At 40.8% G+C, this 25,105-nt stretch overlaps 1 protein-coding gene across 1 annotated transcript in view; it reads right to left on the bottom strand.

Moving 5' to 3' along the window:
- The window catches only part of hs6st3b (heparan sulfate 6-O-sulfotransferase 3b), a 59,683-nt gene extending 37,243 nt beyond the window's left edge, over positions 1 to 22,440 (bottom strand). The window contains exon 1 of the mRNA XM_085765377.1: positions 21,698 to 22,440. Coding sequence (XP_085621503.1) covers positions 21,698 to 22,242 — 545 coding nt within the window. The 5' untranslated portion in view covers positions 22,243 to 22,440. The remainder of the gene's footprint in view (positions 1 to 21,697) is intronic.
- Between the last annotated feature and the right edge of the window lie 2,665 nt (positions 22,441 to 25,105).

The raw sequence follows: 25,105 nt of genomic DNA on the forward strand, positions 1-25,105 counted from the left end.
AGTATCGGTAACCCTAACCCTGTTATATCAGCAATAACATATTCAAACAACAATCAAAACACCAAAAGCATTTTTTCTTTTAAAGATCGTGGTCCTATAGCATTACACACCCAACACATTAGAAATGAAGCAATTAGTTGATTGAATGACAAGTTAATCAACAGATACATCTTCAACAATTTTGCTAATCAAGTAACAATTGAAGTAATTTTTCCAAGTAAAAGCTCAATCACTCTTAAGCGGATATCTTTGGTTTTTGGACTCATGGTTGTACAAAGCAAGTAATACATGTACAGATTTTAGCTTATACAGTATAGTATACACAGTGATATGACATTTTAAATTCTTAAAAATATGTTTAAAATATAATTGACATTTTAAATGAATGATGGATGATTTAAATGAACTGATTAATCATTTGTGTATTGTGAAAAATGACTGTTGCGGTTTCTGTAAGACCAAGATGATGATATGAAGCAGCTTGGACCAACAATCAAAAATCCAAAGATATTCTGTTCAATATAATATGTAACACAACAAATCATCTCATTAGAGAAGATGGAATATTGAGTTGCTCAAACAATAGATGACCATCAATGGCTTGATTAATTTGTCCTGCTGACTGTCAGCTAATTGCTCAATGGACTAAGTTTCTAGAGCTGCAGCTCTAAATAAAAATGATCATTAGTTGTAGCCTACGACTCCTTGCATAAAAAGTTAAAAACTGTCAAGTGTTTGGAGCACACAACTCTAATTTCACGGCTGACAGAAGAAAAACAAGGAGCTTCACACATCCTCGCAAAGCTGTAACAAACAACTGAGTTTCCACGTGCTGTAAAATGTCTTTGTGAATTGTATAGTAGTGAGACTAAATTAACTGACTTGCTACATCAGTGTTAGCTGGCCAGGATGCATACTGCAGCAAACAACCCATTCCAATCAGGGATATTTATGTGCTCAAGTCATCAGTAGAAAAATAAAATCAAATGCTGTTATATTTCTGAAACCACCTTGTGAGCTGTGCCAAAACACCCAAACCATGCTGCAGGCACAATATGCCACAATGAAGCAGAGCCAAATTGTTTGTCGAAACTGGTTTAGTGAGAAAAATGGAGGTTAAGAGTAAAAAAGCTATTATATTTTGACCTCTGTTCAATAAAAGACCACGTTTTTTCCAATTAAGTGGCCTTGGCATATGAGGATTTGAGGACAGTGTCTTTACACTTTCTCCCCTCTGGCATATCACACGAAACACACTTCCAAACACATTGATCTTGCCTCACAGGGGAGACTTTACGGTACCTGCTTCCCAATTACTCGCATAGGCTTATTCCTCTGACACAGTCTCAGGGAAAACACACTGGATTGGCTGCTAGTCATGACAGAATAGCTTAGTGGAGGTAAATTTGTGGGCAGGATGGGAGAGCTGCCAGCTTCCCAACACTATGACTGCACTGCACTCTGAGAGGCAGATTTACTGTCTACAGGCCTCTGTGTGTTTGTCCTGTCTCCAGTGGCTGACTGAAGACCTTGCTCGTCCAACAAAAACACTGTCAGAGATAGCTCAGCCGGGCATGAAATTGATTTTGTATTAACAAACAAGGGGATCTGTTTCTCCCTTGCTGTTAATCAAATCATTTCGAGGAATGAGGGGAAGATGAGAGTAAAATCATTAACTTCCAACAGTAAATCAGGTTCACTGCCAACCTGTTGTCCCATTAACCCTGAAACCTGTTCAATAGCTAATTAAGGCAATTACTTCAGGCATGACACACTAGTTAATCATGAATGACTAGCCAATTTATAGCAGTGGCTTCATTACCACTGGCAGCACTCACTAAGGCCCCCCTTGCCCGCCCCAACTCATTGTCCACACACACACACACACAGAAAATACTAATAAACATGGCTGTTGGTCTGTCTCCCACCCACTCTCCATTTACAGGGCTATTACCGAAATAGGAGGAGGTATGAAAAAGGTGCACAGAAAGTTGGGTGCCTGATTTGTAATACTCCATCTGCCACCATTATGCATCTGTGATACTGAAGATTGGAGTTAATGGTGATTGTTGCTTTGTTTTTCTCTGTTTTGGACCTTTAGTATTTAGCTGAGGGAAATAAAGGTATTGTTTAGACGAACCTTAGGGACATTGTGGTTGTGGATGGCCATCACCTTAACTACTAACTAGACCATCACGATTTCCCAAAATCTATAACCCAGAATGTTGGCTATTAAACAAATAATTAAATACAGCATATTCTGTACGACTGTACAGGAGACAGTGTAAGCCCTTATTCTTTCTGTATCTCAAAGCTTTATTGATTTTGAACATTATATATCACTTTTCCAAATGGGTTAGTTGCATCTTTCAAGTTTCCTTTCATCTTTTCTCCCTCTCAAATTGCCCTCCTCTGAGCCATCAATAAAAGTAATTTACAATATTATGAAAATAAATTACTTATACATGGACACCCATATACAATAGAAGCAATCCCTACCCATGTATTGGGAGAAAAAAAATCTAACTTTACAAGGAATAAGAATAATGAGGATACAAATCACTCCATGTGCAGGGCTTTCTATTATGTTGGAAATTATGTTGATAAATCTTTCCCAAGTCTTGTATGTGTTTGCACTTCCAGATGCAACAAACTGATTCAACTGTTTGTAGTATTAGGATAAAAATGATTTTTAGCCTCTATCTGTCAAAAGATCCTCAATCCTATTTCACAATTTGAGAATTCTGTTGACGCCCACCAATTTCCTACATATTACTGAGATATCTCCTTTAGCATAGATGTCTTTTGTTGCCAGTTGTCAATGACACTTTAAAGGGACAACGATGAGTTTTGGAAAATGAAGTGTTCTCATACAACATTTACCATGAGCCTCCGTGCGCACTGTGAAATTCTTGGACCGGCGCAAGACGGCCGTCTTGACCAGAATGTTTTCATTCATCAACAATGAAAGTCAGAGGTTGGAAGATGATCAGATACCGCCGTAGTTCCGACCATAAACAGCGATTCGGCGGCGTTATTCCCATGACCCGACGGGCAGCGTCCGCGAAACCGAAAGTAAGGAAACGCTGGTCGGCTCGCCTAGCATTTCCACCATTAATTAAAATAACAAAATAACGATAGAGACAAAACAATATATTTATCGAAAATGGAGCCATTAACAAGTGTGGGTAGCGTATATTCATCCACATTAACATGAGACTTTTTTATAACCAAATAGAAACTCCTCTTTGTCCCTTTAAGTATGCAAATGATGTAACTCAAAAGTGAATGAAAATGAATGAACAGATGAGCTTGAAGGGTCCCATTTATTTTCCTGTGAGGGTTTCAAAGGACATAAGGGTGTTATATCTAGGAAGGTCTGAGATCTTCTATAATCCCCTCTGAGCCCAGCGCCGGATTCCAGGATCTGATTTGTCTGATGTAAACAAATGGGAAGAACAACAAACTCTAAACATGTTTGGTGACTCATGCAAAGCTGTACTTGTGGTTTTAACAGATGCATGAGCTCTGGTCTGCTTAAGCCTTTTTTAGAGAGTTACAGTAGAGATATGTTTCCAGATCTAGTGCTCTGGTGCTGCCTTCCTCTTAGTGGTCCCATGATAGATTGGAAAGGTCAGCAAACCAGAGGAAGGCTGATTTAAGATGAGCTGCTCTAAAATACCATAAAAGGTCGTTCAGTTGGAGCCCTGCCTTATCATATGGAAGGTATAGTAGCGCTTAGCCGAGTCTTGATCTTGATCCGAGTCTTTTTATTCCGGATAAAGTTTGTGAATACTTTGTTCATGCTGGAGAAACCGCTGGCAGGGTTGTCAGAGGAATTGATTGATATAACTATAAGAATCTGGGGAGCAATTTAATGAGAATGTGTTTTAAAAGTGTGAAACAAAAAGGGCAGATAAGGTTTCAGGCAACATTTTTGCCTGAGTTCTTTGTCTGTGGCTTTCTGGAGCTGTCCCTGGTGCTGAACAAGACTTCACTCGCTCTCTAACAGTGTGATCAGTGTGCTCTGACACCTACCTTGTCAGCAGTTCCATCCCATCCCGCTTGAGGGACTGACTCTGACAGACAGTGGCGCTGAGGGAGGCCCTTGAAGTGAACTGTCCTGAGTGGGAGTATTGATTTTCCTGTTTGTCTCCCCTGACTGCGGCAAGGTGGAGGCTTGCTGAAATAACTGCCTCAGTCCTGTGGCCCATTCCTCTCAGCTCCCCTAAAGACCAGCAAAACTGTAACCCTGTTTCTATATGTGTTGGGGCATCTGCTGCATTCAAGCCGGTCAGGGGCGGCTCATCCTCACGCTGTTAAATGTCACTCTCTCCCCTCCACTGCACCTCAATAACTGGTGCTGGCACTGCAGGACACCCCCTCTTTACTTGTTCCATTTGCATTTGCAGCCATGAATACAAATTTCTGGATGAACTATCATTCTTGTGAAGACGAGGGGAATTTTATTCTGCCGCTGTTCGGCTGAGCTGAAGCCTCAGAAATGTTGGGCAACGTTAAAAAGCTGAACTGCATATTTCCCTGTAGCTCTCATATTATAAAAAAAAGCAAAAAAAAGAAAGACAGCAAAAAGCTCACCTCAAATTCACACTGCTGGGATAGCTTTGACTTTGATCTACTTTCACCTCACAACACAGCAGACAAGTTTATTGCTGTGATTGCAAGTGTGGTGCGTTAATTAAAAACAGCAGTGGTTACCCTCGCTTAGATGTTGTTTGTCTTCTTAACGTGACAAAACACAGCCGCTCATCAAAGCTGTGGCATCTGTTTGCTCGAAGTTATCAGGCATCAGTGTGAAGGTCCTCGGGGACTGTGGCTCTGTGCCTTTCCTTTTAAACAATTACACCAGGAGTCAGACTTGTATCCTAACTCGTCACACTCTACATTTCAATGTAAATGTCAGACTGATATATCTCCTGCTAAGACACCCTGCAGACAAACATGCTGTCTGCGATTGCAGCACTTATACCACATTCTACAATAAAAACCGATTACATGTAAAAAGGACACAAATGAATTACCATCACGCATGAAGTGATGGTAATTATGAGGCTGCAGAAAGAAAAACATTGCACATGCAAGGGGAACCGACCGCCTTGGTGCTAAATCACAAAGGTCTGATGCATCGTGAAACTGCAAGTCACCAAAAAAAAACAGCAATATAACTGAATACCGAGCATGGGTCCTATTGAGGGCGTAACAGCCCCTCAATAATTGTAGCATTTAGGATATAATTAGATTCCACTTCACCTCTAACTCAGGACAAAATGAGAGACCTGCTGCAGAGGGGCACCTTGTTTCACAGTCTTTAAACACAACCCCCCACTAGTAAAAACCATTACCATGGCTATAAGACATTACAGGGTGTGGGTGAAGTCTGCACAAGAGGATCCCTGGGGACCAATAATAAGGTAGAAGACTGTTATGTTCAGGGAGAGTTTAAAAAAAAAAGTCTGCGTACTGTCTGGCTCAACAACCAATCCAGCAAGGTCATGTGGCCCAATCAAAAAGAAGGAGGAGGGATTGTTACATTGTATCCATACTGTTTACCTTCTAATCTAAGTAACAATAGTATGAAATGTAAAATTAAATGTATCTCATGCATGTATTTTCCAGTATCTAAAATAAGTCTCACATCCAACACAGTCATTTATGTTATTCTAACACTGGGCTCTTTAAGTTCTGATCGCCTGAGGGCAAAGCCGGATGCTTGAGCTTCCGGCTGTGAAACCAGCACCACAAAGGGTTGTGACATTGGATCAGGTAAAAAGATTCTTTTTTAAAAAAAGGTATGTCCAAGGACTTATCCTAAAGTCTCTTTAAGGCTCTCTGTTCTTTGCCTCTTACTTTTTCTGTGGAGCATCCCCCTATTACAGAGAAAATGGATGTGGTAGAACTCGGCAGTGCTGCTTTTCGTGGACCTGGATGGATTGCATGTAAGCGATGAGATTGGTTTCAGTGTTCCCCGTGGACTGAAGCCTTTGGTGTTTGGTGATAAATGCCTCCTGTGTGGTAATACAGTGTGATTAACGGACACAGCCCGAAGCCTGATCCCTCCTCTTCCTCCTCACTGCACCTGAATCAATCATCTACATGGAAAGGCCACAGTCTTGTGCTGGAACAGCTGCTTAGAGCTCTGCTCTCTCCTTTCTCACTTTGGCTGTGCAGAGATGGTTGTAGGCCTCACTTTGAGACACAGTAAATACAAATTATCAAGCACATGCAGGCATTTACTGTGAAGACTGCACACTCGTGCTTACGTTTTATGCATTTCTAAAGACATATTCTGTGTAGTCCACGATAATCACAGAGAAAAAACCTTTTCATCTGAGTTAGTTCTACTTTGAAGAATTGGTGGAAGAATAAGCACATAATTTGTCTGTACCTGGGTCTGTTACAATTATTACATAATTGCCTGATCGCAATTATTTTTGCATAATCGTTAAAATTGCTTCCATTCATCTGTATAAAAACAGCTGGATGAAACTAACAGAAGTGTCATATTACCATCTCTATTTCCTCATTGTTTTCCACCGTTTAAGGTTTGAATGGTGCTCTTTTAATGACATCATGTTGCGCCCCCTTCTTCTGCTATGGTTTAATGGCACATGAGTGGAGTGCCATAAACTATTTAATTGAGGAGCTTAATTTCTAATATATGATGACTTGAGCAACCATTGACATTAGCTTCATGGATGCAAGCCTGGAGGCAAACAGATTAACTTCTTATTTATATGTTCAATGTTTAATGTCAATAAACAGCTTCTTCTTCATTCTAAGATGTGTACTATTAAACTATGTTTAGGCTTATATTATAATAGTGGCATACAATGATCAGAAAAAGACAATTACATCGTTAATCACAATTATTTGTATAGCAATTAATCGTCAACTAAAATTTCATGATTGTGGCTGCCCTATCTGTACCTTAAGCCTAGATAGGTTTTTTACTATCCGTTCATATCGTCCAATTTATCCCTTGTGTTTTTAGTATTTTTCTTCCCCTCCAGTGCCTGCTGTGCTCCCCTGTTTGTCTGTTTCTGTGAATGCTGAATATGAAAATTTAAATAAGCAGTGATATTTAAGAGAAAAGAATAAAATGCTATCAGATATAACGGCAAATTGTCACTGTGGGAACACTTGGAATACTGCATACCTGTTTTTCTTTCCTCTTTTTAAATTGGATACTTTTTAAAAGATTTTTTCATTGTGGTCAAATGGGTACCAAAAGACCCTGAAAATCATTATATCTAATGACAGTTCATTTTAAATGCATGATGCATTCATTTTCATTTAATAAAAAACGATTTAATACTTATCTTGTAAGCCTTTGTGACACCTAACCTCTAAACATATGGAATAAATATATCCATCCATTTTTGTAATGCAGACGTGACACAGTAGGTTGGATTTAGAGTAACTCGACACATGGCTCCTCTCTGAGCAGCCAACATGATCAAATTTGAGATTACAACTGACATTTTAAAAAAAAGGCTGCAGCAGCAGTTTTACAAATAGCCATGAAACCGTATCATTGGAGGGGAGATTATGGCGGTGGCATAAGCAGTCAAATCAATCCCTGAGTATTTCTGTGCAAGTCGATAGGGGATCCAGGTTAGGCCCATTAGTCATGTTGGCACTCTGCAATGCATTCCCGGGCCTGAAACGACCCTGCAACTTCTCTGCACATTGGTACTGAAAGCTTTCAACACTCAGCTTTTTCAATATGGCTTTTAATAGGCATGTGCGAACCAGAATCAATGCTAATTTATGTCATATCATATGGCATTAATATGTATGGGTTTGTTCACCATCTTGAAATATTTAACAAAGGCATAATCTACCTCCTGATGACAATGAGAGGAAAAAAGCCTTTGCTGATAATCCATGTGTCCTGTTCAAAGTGAAGCAGTAAGCACTTAATGTGGTTCCTCCCTTTGTACATTATTATGATTCACAGACATGCCTGGCATTACAAGTGGAACTAATGCCTCTGGTGTTAGGACAATTTCCTATCACCACCCTTGAAGAGAAAGTAAATAAATTCACAGCTCAGATTACAAACATGAGAGAAGAGGCTTATCACAGAATGATGAATGAAGCAAAGTCTACTCTCCATTGCAGAATGAGGACTGATGAGAAGTTAACTGATCCCTGGATTTGTGAACAGGATTTAAAGCTCTGTTTTGTAGCCATTCATCTGGCACCTCGAGAGGACTGACTCACATTGAGGGACATCGTAGTCCTATGATGAGGTTGATGTGCTGTATCACAACACGTGCTGGGACATAATGCTATTTGTTCCACACCAGCACTCTGAAGTGCCGCAAGATGGTACTCAACTCTCTAGTGCTGTACTGTTGTTAGGACAGATTTTCAATCCATTCTTATTATCCTGTGGCCTGGGATCCAATTTTTACAGCAATATTGTTGGTGGTGTGAACAGAAATTGATCTAAAGGGGGAAATCCTTTTCCTGTGGGAAATAAACTATTGTGCAGTCACAACTGAACACACTATATCTGATGTTTTCTGCTACTACAAAATATAGAAGATGTAAGAACAGCTGCATAGTAATCTTGCAAGTCATATGGCCCTTCTCCACTAGCGCAACTCAACCCGACTGGACTGGACTTGATTCAACTCAACACAGGTTTTTTTTTTGCTTTTCCACTAGGGATAGTGCCTGTATCTGGTACTTTTTTTTTGCCTCAGCCAAGATTCCAAGCGAGCCGTCAACAGACTGTCGGCCACTGATTGGCCAAAGTGTCATCACTGGAAGAGTCACGAGTGTGACGTCCAACACAAGAACCAAACGGCACTGGCAATAGGGACCACTGACCTGTACTGTGACTGTTTTTATTCTTTGGCTGCAGTGCGGAAAACTACACCGTGGTCAGTCGACAAGATGCAGATGACTGTGTTTGGTGGCTGATGAGAGGATTGAAAAAAGAGGGACAGACAGAGCGACCGTAGCAGCAGCGCTACGTTGAGGAGGTACTGTGAAGTACTCAACTGTAGTGGAAAAATGACCTACACCAGATCGGGTCGAGTGGAGCTGAGCAGAGCTGCAACTGTCTAGTGGAAAAGGTCAATTAGTTACCGATAGTGAGGAATTCTAACTCTAGAAAGTTGTTTTGTTACATAATTAACAGGTACTTCTCATTTTCCTTTCATTTAGCACCTACTGTATAAAAACTACAACACAGGAGGAGACGGAGGAACACATGAGGAAAAAAGGCCAATTGCGATTCCACTCTCACAGGTTGGTCCTGGTTTCCTAGTAGCACTTAGTTTGTTATGTGACTGCCGGAGGTTGTGTTAGAAACATGGTTCCTGCTAATGGGTAAAACACCTGGTTGTAATGATAGGTAGACAGGTTTTATTAATTACTGGTCTAGCTGGTTGGTTTTGGACAACCCTTACTGGAGCGCTCTGTGGTTCACACCTGTTTTATCTCACTTTATGCGACTCTACCCTCCTGCCTTTTTTGCCCCCTCTGACATCACCACTGTGTTTCTTTTGCCAGGTAGAGCTACGTTGGTCGTTCCACAACAGAACTGCATCATGAAAGCAAAGCTGAACTGAACAACAAGCTGACAGTGTCATTATTCTATAGCGATTGCATTGTGCACTCACCGTTTACTTCATGATAATTAGCTGAAGCAAAAAACCCGTCTATTGCCACATTAAATAATTTATTGCACAATGGAAACAAGAATATGTACTTAATTATGTGCACTACTGATCAAATATCTATAACAATTTTGCACAGGAACAAGCACCTATTTATAAATGCAGGAATTTAAGAGGCAATCTGGACTGCAATCTGTTCAGTGAGATTATTCAAATCTCTCTCACAGCACATCTGACTGATGCAGCAGCACAGGGAAGATCCAGAGAACACCAGCGGTAAAGATGATATTGACAGAGCACCATTTTATTACACGCATAGCATTATACAGTACGTGCATGTCAGGAGAAGTTGGGTTGACACGAGACCAGACGACATAAGGGTGACTCTACCTGTGCTTACACTCTAAATGTGTCAGGTGCTCGGTCAGCCGCCGACTCCAAATTGGGGTGCAATGCGAGGCAGGCAAGCTCACCTAGCCTCCCCACAGTATGTGTTACCTGCCACCAGCTCGCCCCAGATAAGGACAGATGACCTTTCTTTAGGTTGTTTTAATAAATCAACTCCAGGGGCGGTTATTCCTGGAACTGTCCCCTCATCACGTCTTACAGGTATCAATTGAGAAATAACACAGTCGGATGCGTCTGTTGGCACTTTCCACATCACTTTTTGATATGTCAGTTTGTCAAGCAAAGAGGCAAGTATGAGTAACACACACACACACAGCCGAGGAAATCCCCCCTTGAATTAACAAGGAGGCTGTGCAGGTCTGTAGGACTGTCGAATATTTTTCCTTTCTCTTTCCTCTGCTTCTTTGCAGTGATTCTCAGAACTGTTACTATGTGCCAAAAATACAAAGTAAGCTGTAATTAAAACATTAAGTGCATATTTTCTCCTGTTCTACCAAGTCTTGTATTTAAGAACTGGTGACACTTAAAGCTTAACTAGTTAAAAGAGTACAAGTCTGAGGCCAAATATTTGTTTTAACAAGACAGCATAAAAAGGTACAAAAATGGTATCAAGCCAACAACCCCTCATCCAAGCAATTTTCAAGAACTTGCTGATCAAGCGGCTCCTGATCAACAAACACTAAAGAATTTATGGCAGAAATCTTCAAGTGTTGCACAATTACTTTTTTATGGACTGTTTATGGTACAGACGTTGAATGTTCTTTTCTCAATTAGAGGGAAAACAGAGCCAAAGTTAATTGCCCCTCTGATAACAGGAGCACTCGCACGGCTCAGCCACCAAACAGGCCTCATGGGGACATTAAACACAGAATCTTTGAATTGCTGCACCAGCTGAGTCATTCTCATCCCACTGATGACTACATTTAACTAGATCAGTACGAGGTGCTTTGCCTCTCTCCTTTTTACTTCAGACTAGGGGGTGATCTCACACTGATCAAAAGCTGACTGGGAAGCAGGAGTTCAGCTGCATGACAGCACATCTGGGATCTGAGAGTTCATGATGGCACGCAGCTCAGAATTAGAACGGGGTATTTATCAGATGTGACGGCATGGATCAAATTAAGAAAACAGCAGAATATTCACAGCGTTATTGGTTGAAGAAAACTGAAAACTGTGCCGTAAAAAATAAAGTAAAGAACGTTCTTCATTGCCGTGTCTGATACGAAAAGAAGACCATTTCCTACCTTGGAAAAATCTAAGTCTATACCCAAGCTGGCTCCTGGGAACTGTGACTGGAGCACAACGGTCCGAGCCAGCCACTTGACCAAATGCCACACTTTAATCACACTATAAGAGCTGAATCAGACGACTGGAGATTCATATTTGCCAGGCCAGCAAGTATTTGACAGCAGCAGCAGAGAAGCAGCAAGCCTGCACTGGCGAGCTGCACAGCTTTCATTAACTAGAGTGGCTTTTAGAGAAGGACGGTAAGCTCCATCCATACCACTTCTCAAACAGTACCACGCCAAATGGACAAAGACAAATATTCATTACAACTCATACACATGCAAAGCTTTTCATCTTTCCCAAATGGTAATACTGCAATGGCCTGAAAGGGCTCTGTTATTCAATCAATGTGCATTGAACAATAAATGTATGAAGACAACTCAGGGCTCCCTGTTTGGAGCATCATGTATCAAGCAGCAGATTTTAGCATAGAACTGGGGCACTAATCCCCTCCCAACAAAAGAGACAGCACACAGCAAAAAAAAAAAAAAAATCCTCCTAAAAGTGATTAAAACTTATGAAAACTGGGCACACACACACTCACACACAAGTACACGCAACTACAACACATCTTGACTCAGATAAGCATTGTGTGATAAAGTTGAAATTACAGAGAAGACCCCAAAGATTATCAAGGACAAAGATCTCAACACTTGTCTCATAGCGCTTAAAGTTTATTATCACATAGTCTGAGTACAATGCCATTTTGTTTTCCCACTATCAAAGTATGCAATATGCAACCCTTGTATTACTTCTTGATTTTAAACCTACTCATCTTCAGCCTTAAATTGTGTCTTGGCTACCTGATAAATATAAGCCCAATAATCCTCACTTTTTGGTCTCTACCATTTTTTAATAATAATAATTCATTTAATTTATATAGCACTTTTCAATAACCCAAAGACGCTTACAAAGACACAAAAGAAACAGGGTAGAGACATACAGGGGGAGTCGAGGGAGAGACAGTACACAGTGACACATTGATGAGCGAGGTGATGGAGAGACCGGCTATGGGTAGGGGAGTTCATAGGCTTGGGAGAAGAGGTATGTTTTTAACCGGGACTTGAATGTGGGGAGTGAGGGTGAGTCGCGGACAGATGGGGGGAGAGAGTTCCAGAGTCGGGGTGCAGTGTGGGAGAAGGCTCTGTCGCCGAAGGATTTGAGTTTAGATATGGGTGTTATCAGGGAGAGAGTGGAGGAGGACTCATCGACATGTCATGCTCTTGACCCTCTAAGTCAGTGATCATCTCAGTTCTAATAGTTTACATGTATTTTATTTCTCGGCCTCCTCCGTTTGTGTGTGCCTGTGAGCCCCTGCACTGGGATATGGAAACGCCGCGTCCAGAGTAAACATCGAATCGGCAGTATCTTAAAGTCCAGCTGTCAAGATGTCAAGAATTTTCATATACAAAACACCAAAGATGTGTATAAAAAACTAAATTATTAAGCAAAAAGGTGAATTTAATTTAGATCTAGGCCCATTTGAATGTCTGGCCCCCAAGGTGTCTGTTGGGGTAAATTATGGCCCTTCGACAAATATAGTTGATGACCCTGCTCTAAATGCTCCACTGCCTTTTGGGCTGCCTGCTGTTTGATGCTTGGCAGGTAGTATAGAACACAATGGGTATTTCGACCATTTTGGCTTAAAACAGCTGCCGGTATATGGGATGAAACAAAGCATGGAGTGAAGCAAAACAAAAGTTGCAGGCCATAAATCTAAAACAATGAGCTGAAATCCATGACAAAGCTTTATAGAGCTGAGAGGAAATACATGGTTGTTGATAAATCTGCGGGTTCATTTCCACGAGCAGTCTGATTCATATTAGCCTATATGTATGTGTTCATTTCATCCTCTGTCAATATACAATTATTGATTAGAGCAGCTTTACCATGGATTAAAAAAAAACTTAATCCAGGTGAAAAATGTAAGTAGAATGACAGCACACAACATTTCATTGCTAACCCCCCTGAGACTATCTATTTGATATAGTATCTCTCCTCTTATCTAGTATTAGTCTGAGTCTTAATCGATACTCTCAGATGGTGGAATGATGGAAATGTTCTTCAAAATATTCTCCTTGTTAATTAAGTCTTAGACTTTCTGCAAGAAAAGTGATTAAATCTTCTTAAAAAAATATTTTTAATATTTTCTTTCTCACATCACTCTTTAAAGGGATAGTTCAACATTTTGGCAAATTGGCCCATTGCCATAATCCCTATAGTTTTAGGAGTAGGTTCATTAATTCTCAGTGCAAGCTATTTTTAGAATGACGGAGCAGAACCGCAAGCTGCTCAGAGCTACGGAGGCTAATGGGATTTCTTGGTTTCCCTCATTAAACTCATCAAATACACAATCCAACAACTCCAAAACACTCTTGTGGACAAGTTGTGACCTGCACATTCACCACGCTATGAGATAATAACGGAATGTTACGAGACAGAGTTGTTTTCAAGGTAAATTCATTCAAAATTGCGTTCCCGTCAGGGGCAGTTTTCCAGCAAGCAGTCTCTGCATTTGCCTCGAAAACAACTCTGTCTCATAACGTGCTCTTATTATCTCATAGCATGGTGAATGTGCAGGTCACAACTTGTCCATGAGAGTCCATGGAGTTTTTGGGTTGTGTATTTGATGAGTTTAATGAGGGAAACCAAGAAATCCCTTGAGCCTCCATAGCGTAGCTCTGAGCAGCTCATGTCTCTGCTCCGCCATTTAAAAAATAGCTTGCATCGACAATTAAAGGTAACGAACCTACTCCTGAAACTATAGGGATTATGGCAATGGGCCAATTTGCCAAAATGTTTAACTATCCCTTTAAGACTTCCTTGACCGTTTCAATTTCTTTGTCATGACAAGTGCTTGGTATATGCTGTTGCACTTTCTGCAGCGCTTAATTATCAAACTGACTGGACGACTGCTCAGGCCTGCCAGCGATGACGACTTGAATTAATGACACATGAAAAGCAATATCCGCACCCTGCAAGTCCAAGGCCTGCAAGGGTACTCTCAGCCCCACACATAATAAACATCCCATCATTGTGATGAGCACTTTGCCTCCCACATCTAAAAATATGACCAGAACTGTAAATCTGCTCAACTTTCCTCCTTCAGGTTCATCTGTGTCTGGAGGGCTTCAATTACCCTTCTGCTTTACTGTGTCTCATTGAGGTCCTGCAGTTTCACTCTCTGACTCAGCAAGGGGCTTCAGAGCCCACAGACCTAAAGTCTAAAGTCCATAAGGAGCAACAAGAGAATTTTATCAATTTACTGATATGAATAAATTTAATTAAAGTCTCAAGTTGGAGTTATCCTCGATGGTCAGACATGTTCAGATAAGATATTCTAACATACATCTATGAATTAATACCTCATATACTTTAAAACCTTTGTGTGCTCAGAGAAAGAAGAAATATTACCATTTTAAACTGCATGACAATTAGGATGAATACCACATACTTAATAGACAGTGAGCAAAATTGTTTTTCAAACTCCTGTTTCCAAGGACAGGAATAAACTTTAACCCTCGGATGAGTGGTGACAAATTGAAAATAACACTAATATGAGTTGTGCGACAAGATACTGTGTGATTATGAAAATTGACTGAATCTAGGCCAGCGTCTGCAAAATCTTAAATACAACAGCTCTCTGCATTCAAGTTCATTTGGGTCAACTTGGTAATGTCTCCCTCCCACGTGCTGACTCAGGGAGATGCACAGCGCTGGTAGCTGTCATGCACAGGTAGTAGCTAGAGTGAGAGATGCGCATGGTTCAGTGATCAGAAGTGCATAACGACCACACAGTAATTGCAGCCTTCTCTGCATCCCTAAATAGGAATAAAATATGATGGGGAGTGTTATTCGGCTAAAGATTAGGACATGTTATCATGTGCCATGTAGGTAACACCAGTCAATCACTGCTCCTGATGGAAATGGGTGGAAAAAATCCTACTTTAGGAAGGAACTAAATGACATAGCTTCAGATGCTTAATTACAGCTAAGAAACCCGATGAATTAAGTATGATCCCATGCAGCCAAGCAGATAAGTCCTATAAAGTATTGCTATCTATCATTCAAGTAACCATCAGTAACCATGATGGAGACCTTATAGCACACAAAGGACTTTTCCTGTTACTTACAGTTATCGAAAACAGTACACTACATGTCCAATTAAAACTAGCCCAAACACACACAGAGATAGGTCTACATCTAGGTCGTGTCTAAATTGTTCAGCCCTACAACCTCCAACAAAAAGGTGTCACAGAAGTATAAAGAAAGAAAAACAAAATCACTGCTACTCACCAATGACACTAAACTAGTGCCTATTTCTGTTCCTTTCTTCTGTCTTTTTTCTCTCATACACAATAAAGATAGCTCTGACAACACCTTTCTCAGACAGTCCATGTCACATAAAAACCCTGAGGACACTGTGATATAAACATCCAGAATCACAGCAGAGGACATCCTCTGTCACTGCTTTATCAACCACATCTCTCTCTCCCTCTCTCCCTCTCTCTGTTTCATCAAAGGAGGGCACTGAAGAGCGTCCATACTTTACTCTTGTTCTGGCTTTGGTCTCTTTGTATTTCTGAACTGAGCATTCATTATGCATAAGCAACAAGAAAGTTGCTAATGAAGATTTTATAATTGATAAAAACTGCAACATCAGCACATGCATAAAATTACCATGAGGCCACAGTTAAAAGGGAAGGAACTAAGATAAAACTGGAATTACCGCCTCGCTGTTGTATGCCTGAGCCATCAGGCCAAGATGCAGGAAATATGGTCACAATGTCTGAGTTACAGCATTGAATAATGGCCAGACGTGTATTTCTGGACATGCTGATGTCACAGTGAGTTTGACTTTTTACCATTTAGATACAGAAAGCCATCAGTTCATTTGACCCTTGCAGAAATTTGTGTTGTGTCATAATTAGTTTATGAATTTGTAAGTTATAGCCAAAAGCACTACCCGTAAGAGGCCAACACTTAAAAAGTGTGTGAGCTAATTCCATTTCACTTCATGTGAATGTTCTTAATACAGACTATAAATGGATGTAGCTGCTAAGTTGAGACCAGAGGACAAAGGGAAAAAGATGGGGCCTCTGAACACAACACAAGCAGGCATTAAAACAGATCAATTGTTAATTCAGTGTCAGCTGCCTCTGCTGCATGTATTAGCCACTCTTCTTTGTATTATAGCTTGTTTGCTGAGTGCAAACCTCAAATTTTCTACCTAGTAATTGCAAGGGCTGCGGCATACCCTTCACCACATCAGTCACTGAAAAACACACGCATACATTACATCTTGAATTGCTATGAGGAAAAAACCTTTACTGTGCATCTGGATGTAAAGACATGAAGATTATCATGCTGATCTGGGGGAATACAAGTAGTTTTATCCAAATGTGTGCTAAACCTAATTGGATGAAGATGGTTGGATAGAGTGAAAGTGTTGCTGCAATGTATGGTTTAAGCTGTGGAAGTAATAATGTTTTTTCCTCTCTTTGCATAAATGAAGCCTTTCTTTCTTTATATTTAATATTCTAATGAGAACAAGTGAATTAAAGAGTCATGGGTTAGAAAAACAAGAACTACTTTTAAGTCTGTGTGTGTCAGTTCAGAGTTATTGTGGCTCTCCTGAATCTAAACTGAATCATTTTTCTTTGGCCCATGACCTGATGTGAGAAAAGAACAAAACAAACACAACTCTCATAGCAACAAGATTTATATAGACTATAGAATAATAAAATAAATATGAATCTCTGTAACAAATACAAATTCCTGAGTAATGAGCTGGCTGTGGAGTGTGCTTGAACTCGTCAAAGATGTGTATCATAAATGTAGTGCACCACCACAGTGATAGACTCCTTTGTGTGGAGTTGAAATATGAATAATTTGCAACTAATGTCAGGTCAACACTCATTCAAAAACATGTCATTAAAACATGTACAAATGTACACTTGTGATTCGGTCGAGAGAGGGCCGATAGGAACATACGGTAAGAGATGTTGGCATCGTCAACGGCGACAAACACAAAAAGATTGATGACCCTGCCTGACTAATTACATTCACTTGTGTATCGACTAAACATCCCCTTTTCAGTGCATGTCAACAACCTGAGATCGATAATACAGATACAAATAATTAAAGCTATGCAGAGGAATGTGGAAAAATTAGAAGTTCAGGTATACAAAGTGGTTACCCCCACACACCCCATCCCCTCGCTCCACTAAGGGGATACTACTGTGTAAAAGTTTGTGTCACATAAACCGATGAAGAAGTCTCTCCTTTGTGTCACGGTTGCTGCCTCTGCCCTGTTTATACTGGATTCTTTGCCTGTGTCTCTTCCACCCACCAACCAGATGCCCCTGGATTTTCCTCCTGTTACTGATCCACCTGCTCCACCTGTTTGACATTCCCAATCACACCTGTTCCTCATTCTCCTTATTTTCTCCCCTGTATTTATAACTTGCTTCTTTTTACAAATATCCAATATCTATACTTACTGTAGATACCTGTTGTCTATTTGCTTGTCTGCCTGCCAAACCGCTTGAAAACTAATTTCATTTATTTAAAGCAGAAGTAAGTGATATATTTGTGTTAATATAAGTCTTAAATAGTTATATCTTCCGAAAGCAATCACTTACATAGAGTGTTTGGACCGAAACACGGGTCTGTCAGTCACTCTGCTCTGCTCTGAGCCGAGGAGAAAACATTTCTCGTATCCTACAGTTTTTATCCGATGAGGAGAGAGAACGGCATGCAGGGCTGTGTGTGCAGCCAAGGGACGCCGTGAATGTGGTGACGTAGGGACGAGGACTGTTATGGTGCGTTCAAGGCAACTCGTATTTTTCCGACCTGTGAAGTTGTACCAGTTCGATCTGGTACGAGTTCACGGGTCGGAAGTTATGAGTGGCCGTTATAGTGACTTTCACCGGTAAAACACGTCGGAAAAACACGAGTGGGTTGCCTGGAACGCTACAAAGTCGTAAGTTGTGACTTGAAATTGGCTGTAATTGGCTGTAATTTACGGTTTCAAAAGCCTGCCTGGAACGCAGCATTAGCGAAAACGACCGGATCGCTTACTTCTGCTTTAACTCCACCAGTCTCCTATACTGGTGCTGGGCTCCTCCCTGCCTGTGCTCCTATACCACCAGCTGTGATACTTTGGTTTGAATGAATCTTAATGTGCATGCATAAACTTTTTTTGTGTTCTGGTTGAGTGACCTTATTTTACATGGAAGATGCATCTTCCCTGTGCTTTCTGATGTGTGATAAAGGCTTCATGTGGCTTTAACACTACTAATGACACTGCTGGAGAATAACATCTAAAACTGTCCTTAATTATGAGACTGGATGATTTAACAGAACTGGTCTTGCACAGTTCATCTACCAGGAACAGTGTGGGTTGTACTGATTCATATACGCTTCTGTGATTATTGAGATGATAATAAATAAATTTATACATGGATAATTGGACACCCTAAGCCCAACACAACTGATTTATTCAAGGTGTATTGTGTATGCTTCACTGGATACTTCAAGCTCTATGTTTGATAATCACATTTCCTCACCTCAGACCTTCAGCCACAACAATAAAGCTGTGTTCCTGTTGTTTTTTAATCTCTGTGGCATTTTCTTTCTGTACTATGACAGAAACAGACTCTAACATATTGCAGTGAGAAACAAAATAAGCTCATTCTCTATTCAATGGAAAAGCAACATCAAAACATTTCTCTGATACTGACCTTCAACCTTTAACTAAACATGCAAATCTTATCTCAAGACATGATTCTCCGAGTTTGCTTTATGCCTTTTGGAAATCAATCCCAGGTTTAGTTATCCAGTATCATATAGAATATATATGTGCCCATTATGCCAGACCAAGCAGTTGAATACTGAACATGTAGCTAACAATCAGAAATCATTTTTAGCAACTCTCCTCTGTAGAGGCCCCTGAAACTGCCCAAGAGGAAAACAACCTGCTCAACAAGCCATATTCATTCAGCAGGCAATCATAATACCATGATGCTCTCCGCAAAGCAACTTAAGAGGATGGCACTCAGAGGTATGTTTCTCCAAAAAGCCCCTGAAGAGAGCTGTCCTGCCTGCTCCACTTCTCCCCTGACTGACAGCACACTCCAGAGGAGCCACACTGCAAGACACGCACACTGATCCAGTCTGACACGCCTGACCTTTCCTGGGCCGCACGGCTGGCTCACCGTGCTGTGCGCCCTGCCCAGCTGAAAAGGCCATACAATGCCATGCAGGCAGTGCCATTGCAGCCCACCTCATACCTCACCCCCTCCTCCTCCTCCTCCTCCCCCTCCTCCTTATACTGCCATCTCAAGAGCTGGCAAGGTGAATGCCTGGGACTGCAGAAAGACAGCCACTCAATCTGAGAGGCTCTCAACCGCATAACAAGGGCATGCCATCTGAATTTGGCAGTGATATACGATTGGTATTCCCCATTGTACCCTTAGGTGGAGTGAAGATTTTTTGTAACAAGTGGATTATTGTGTTTTTCACTACAAATGATGCATTTTTCTGTGCAAGAGACCTTTTTTTTTTTTTTACTTTGACCTTATACCATTAAAGATATTTTAATTAAGGCATTACTTATACACAAAATGATTCGAAGAATGAAATTTGCATAATGCTTTTAGTCATCTCACTTAGTAAATGTGCCGTGTGCGGTGGATGGTTAGTGAGGGGTTCTAACATAATGTGTCTGCCAGCAGTCTTGGTCGAGGCAGAATAATCTCAGAATAGATGCTGCAGGAGCCCACTAAAGAACAAGGGATGGGAGGACTGTAAGTGCAGAATAGATTCTGCAGCTGTGAAATGAAGAGCTGTCGCATCCAGTGAGCACTTTCCTGAGTAAAGGAAACACTTGGTACAGCAGAAATAAATCATGGGCTCGTGTACTTCAGTGCATGATTGTATTTTTCAAAACAGACAGGGATATCGCCCAGCGTGTGAGACAAGACGTTTGGTCAGTGCTTCTCCTATCTGATGTTTGCATATACAAGTATCTGTGAGAATATTTAACTGACTAATAGACTTTAAACATGCTAGATTAATGAACAGCCTGAGCTATAATGCAATTTAAAAAAGTCACAGACTCCATAAACACTAACTGAATAGAAATATACACACAGCCACTCTGCTGAGTACAAAACGCAAACAGAGACATATTTTGCTGATGTGGTGACTGGCTCATTACAATGCATCCTTCTTTGTAATTGTGCTGCATCTCTGTTACATTGTGAATGTCTGAATGTACAGCAATTACAACTCAGTGGTTCTGAGAGAGAGTGAGCTAGTTATGCAAGCCAACAAGAGCACCTCAAAGAGACACTGACACATCGCACAAAGGCAGAGGACGCAAAGAGAGAGTCGTGTGCGCTGATGTATGGGCCACATCTGAGTACAGATGTAGTGCAAGTTCAGCACTGTTATTGAGAAAAATGGACTCTCTCATTCACAAGGAAGAAAATATAGCAAAGAAAATCAGTCACTATCCCTTTAACCAAACCCTTGTGGATTCAGAGTGCATGTGTGTGCTTTCATAAATTTCTCTGTCAGATTTCAATAGGCGCAATTAAGAGTTTTCACCAGGGCAATAAAAGTGTTCCCCGCCAGGTGTGAGAACATTTGGACTGTGCTCTCATAAACAACTTAATTTCTTCTGTAAAAGGTGGGTGGGGGCTCAGTCAGTAGTCGAGTACAATTATTTAATTGCACATTTAGGGAGAATAACAGCAGCACATCTGGAACAAGTTCTATGTGAATGAGCAGACGGGAACATTTAGAAAAAAACACAGGCAATTCATAAAGGGTCAAGCAAAGTAAAGTACTAGGTTGATTGCAGTTTTGTAGTTTGTTCCATTACATTATGCCCAGTCTCACATGCTGATACACACACCCACCTGCCAAAGATGTGAAGTAACTGATTGCCGAGTGCAATTATTTGCCATTTGGTTCCTTTGTGGAAGCGTGCAGTAGCCTACATATCTCATCTGTAAATGTCTCATCTGTGAACTCATGCTCTATTCCTGACTTAATAATAAGGCTGTAATTCTCCAGGGGGGAGACGGTGAGAACCCATCTTAGCCTGTACTCATTCCATCACTGCTCAAGCCTGAAGTCTGTGCCAAATTACATAAATTCAGAATTAAAGTTACATGTGGAGTGCATCAAGGGGCCCCAGTGGTTTGTGTAATGCATGTCTGTTTGAGCACACCATCTGTGACCCTAGACCTACAGTATAAGGGGACACAGACAGAGCATGTTTTTGTTGTTTGTTTTTTGCACACCTGTTTGTTCACACGCACACTCGCACATACCTTTTATTCCTCTGGGCCTCCTTCTTATCCATAATAACAGGTACACAGTTCGTTAGCTCGGTCCAGTCTGCGTGCAGTCCGCAGCTCCAGCCAGTGGAGAACCGGGAGAAGAGCCAGGACTCCTCTTTCCCTGGTCGGTGGCATGTGCATTTCTTCTGTCCTGGCTTGCAGTCGCACGGCTGCTCCAAGCGAATATTCCTCACCAAGTGCCTCCCGAAAGTGGTTCCCCCGGTCTTCTGGATGTGCAGAAACACTATCACGTCGTCCCCTTTGATGTTGAACTCCACGTGTCTGTCAAGGTCTCTCTCGGTGAAGTTGAATTTGGACGGCAGTTTTGGGGGGCTGTCATCCTCCAGGTCTTGATCTCTGTAGAAATCATCCGTGTCCTGGTACGGGGTGGAAAGTAGGTTTACCCCTTCAAATTTCTCCCCAGTCTTAAAGTGGCACGAATTACTGCCGGCGGGGCATATGTACTGATAACCTATCATAACAAAAAGGACGGCTAAAATAGGAACCAAGATGAGCTTACTGGATCTATCATCCATTATATCAGGATAGTGTCTTCATTCCATTACTGTGAATAATAAGTAGCACCCACTGGTTCTTCAGGTAGCATATCAATAATCCTCCATGCCTCAGACACATTAAAGGTGCAGTTTATTCAAAAGCCTCATGTTGATCAAATAACACCATCCAAAGACGCATAATGTGGATAAAAAGAAGAAGAAGACAGATCCACCTTAAGGTTATAGTTAGACTACTTGCACGCCGCCTGCACTGCGCTGGAAATCTTGTCCAAAGTCAAGAGTCATGGCATTAAAATGTTTGGCTGTCCAACTTCTGAAGCCGGTGGAGAGCTGCATCCGCGCCTGCGACGACTCCCATGCTCCGGTATCAAGTTAGTGCTGAGGCAACCGAGGAGAGTTTTTTTTTTTTTTTTTTTAGTTTCGATCTTCGTATATATTTTGTCTGAGCAGTTCCCGAGCTAAATCGCAGTGAGGATCATTTTGTGCAGTGGACTTGTTTCGGCAGAAATATCGCATGATGGGTCGGACCGCTGAGCTGGATCCTCCGGCGGCAGCATCCTCTACAGCAGCATGCAGCCTCCGCGGGTAGAGGCGGTCTGACTGACTCTGCTGAAGCAGTGCTTTTTGAGAGGAGGATGCTGCTGCTGCTGCTGCTACTGCTGCTGCTGCTGCATCCGATCCGACAAATATGCGTTATGCTCTCGCCGTGGTTGGACTGGCTGGGAAAGCTCCACATCCCCATCCCGTCCATCCCATAATCTTGTTAAACACAGTGCAAAGCCAGAAGCCCAAACGGACCCTGAACTGAGACAACATGGAGATTTAACCACATATAAATACCAAATCCGATGTAACTTTTTTGAAGCACATTCATTCGAGTGTGACCTTTGAGGATTAAAGAGATAACACTATTTCTCTGCTTACCGCTTATGGTTGCCAGTTTTAAGCATAAACCGTTTTTAAACAGCCCAATTTAATGTCTAATAGCTGCTAAAAAAAGAGGGGGGGGGGGGTGCTGTTGTTAAAAGTGAAACAGCTGCAACAGTAATGTTATAGTCCCACAACCACAAGTGCATCTATCTATCTATCTATCTATCTATCTATCTATCTATCTATCTATCTATCTATCTATCTGAAATGCCATATTAAAATGTTGTTAGTTGCCATCTGTCAAAAATGTCCAAAGTTTTAACTAATATGAAATGGAGAAAGCTTTACAGAAACCACTGAGGTGATGCCAAAATTGGGATTAAAGAAGTCCAGCTATTTTACATGCACGAGCATTAGTTTAGAAGTAGTTATAGGTGACAACAACAGTGGTATAAAGCCATCAGGGATTCTGTGGAAAATCATCCAATAGATTATAAATCATATTTCTTCCTCCTTCACACTGATTTAAAGTTGATTTACAATTCCTTTAAAAAAAAAAAAAGTATACAAACTTTATAAAAGTCGAGTCAGATTTATTCACATAGTCCAGTAACCACAAGTCACAATATTTGCCTCAAGGGATTAACAATCTGTATAGCATATAGACACCTTGTATCCTTAGGCTGGGATTCAGATAAGGAAAAACCCAATAATCCCTTTAAGGGCGAAAAAAAAAGAGCAACTGAGCAGGGATCCCTCATCCAGGAATGACAGACAATATTGTGTTTAAAGAATATAAAACTACACTAAAAACCTGGTGGTATGCCTCCAGAGTCATCTAAAATATACATTTTTGAAATACTTTTATGATTGCAAGGTGAAGTTCAGATTCAGATTCAGATATTTTTATTCATGTACTTTGCAAGAGAGAATATATTACAGATTTACAATTACGACAGATGTACATGAAAGGGAACCCCAAGGAAGCAGAAACTGCTTATAAGTAGGGGACCTTGAGTAATATCTAAAAAGTGTTTTGTTAGGTCAAACTGACTTTGACCTTTGACCACTAAATCTAATAATTTCATTCGAGTCATAGGGTACTGTAGCCTAGATATTGTGCGCACAAGAATGGGAGGGACAGGCTGACCATAGACTGTATACGGACTGACAGATGTGGGTGGGCTACTAACAGACAGCAGGTCAACAACCTGAAAACAATATGCTTCCAAGTCTGGCTAGCTGCCATCGAGACAACAATATGAGGATGACAAAGTTACAGAGATGATAAACCTGAGGTTATAAATAGCTAGACTGTCTCTCTAATTATGTAGACTTAATAATAGACATATTTTAAGTCTACATAATTGACTTAATAGACAAATTCTTTCATCTACAATAATGATATTGTTGCACCTACTGTAGCCTACAACTGGCATTTGTTATGCATAAGCTCCTCATCCACATAATTGACCCTGACAAATCCTGAGGCTAACTTTATGGCTGAACAGTTTTATATCTAAAAACAAGTTTGCTGCGGTATAGTTCTTTCTCTCTCTCTCTTTTTGTTGTTGTTGGTGGGCAGTGGGTTATACTCCCTCATAGTCCATTAAATCCATCCCCTGATGTAGATTTCAAAATTCAGCTTAACTCATGTTTAAAATGTTTTCATCTTTATAAGATGCTGCTGATACCGCTTGTATGCAGAAATACAAAATAAATGAATGAATTGTGTGCAACCACTTGAAATATAATTGCCAAAATAAAAACTTACATTCACCCTACATCCCACAAGATTTAACTGATTGAACTCTACATATAATTCCAAAACAAATGTAATTGAAGACAAATACAAAGTAGCCTACAGTGAGCACCTTTTCCCACTGAACAGCCATAACAGATGACCCAAAAATACTAAAGAAAACAAAATGCATGTTTATGTAGCTATTTCTTCCCAGGTCCAGAGTGACACAGTCAGGCTCCCGGTGGAAGCTGGCCAACAACACGCTTG

This window comes from Trachurus japonicus, chromosome 21 (genome assembly GCF_045865225.1).
Source record: "Trachurus japonicus isolate A0001 chromosome 21, Traja_1.0".
Lineage (NCBI taxonomy): Eukaryota > Metazoa > Chordata > Actinopteri > Carangiformes > Carangidae > Trachurus > Trachurus japonicus.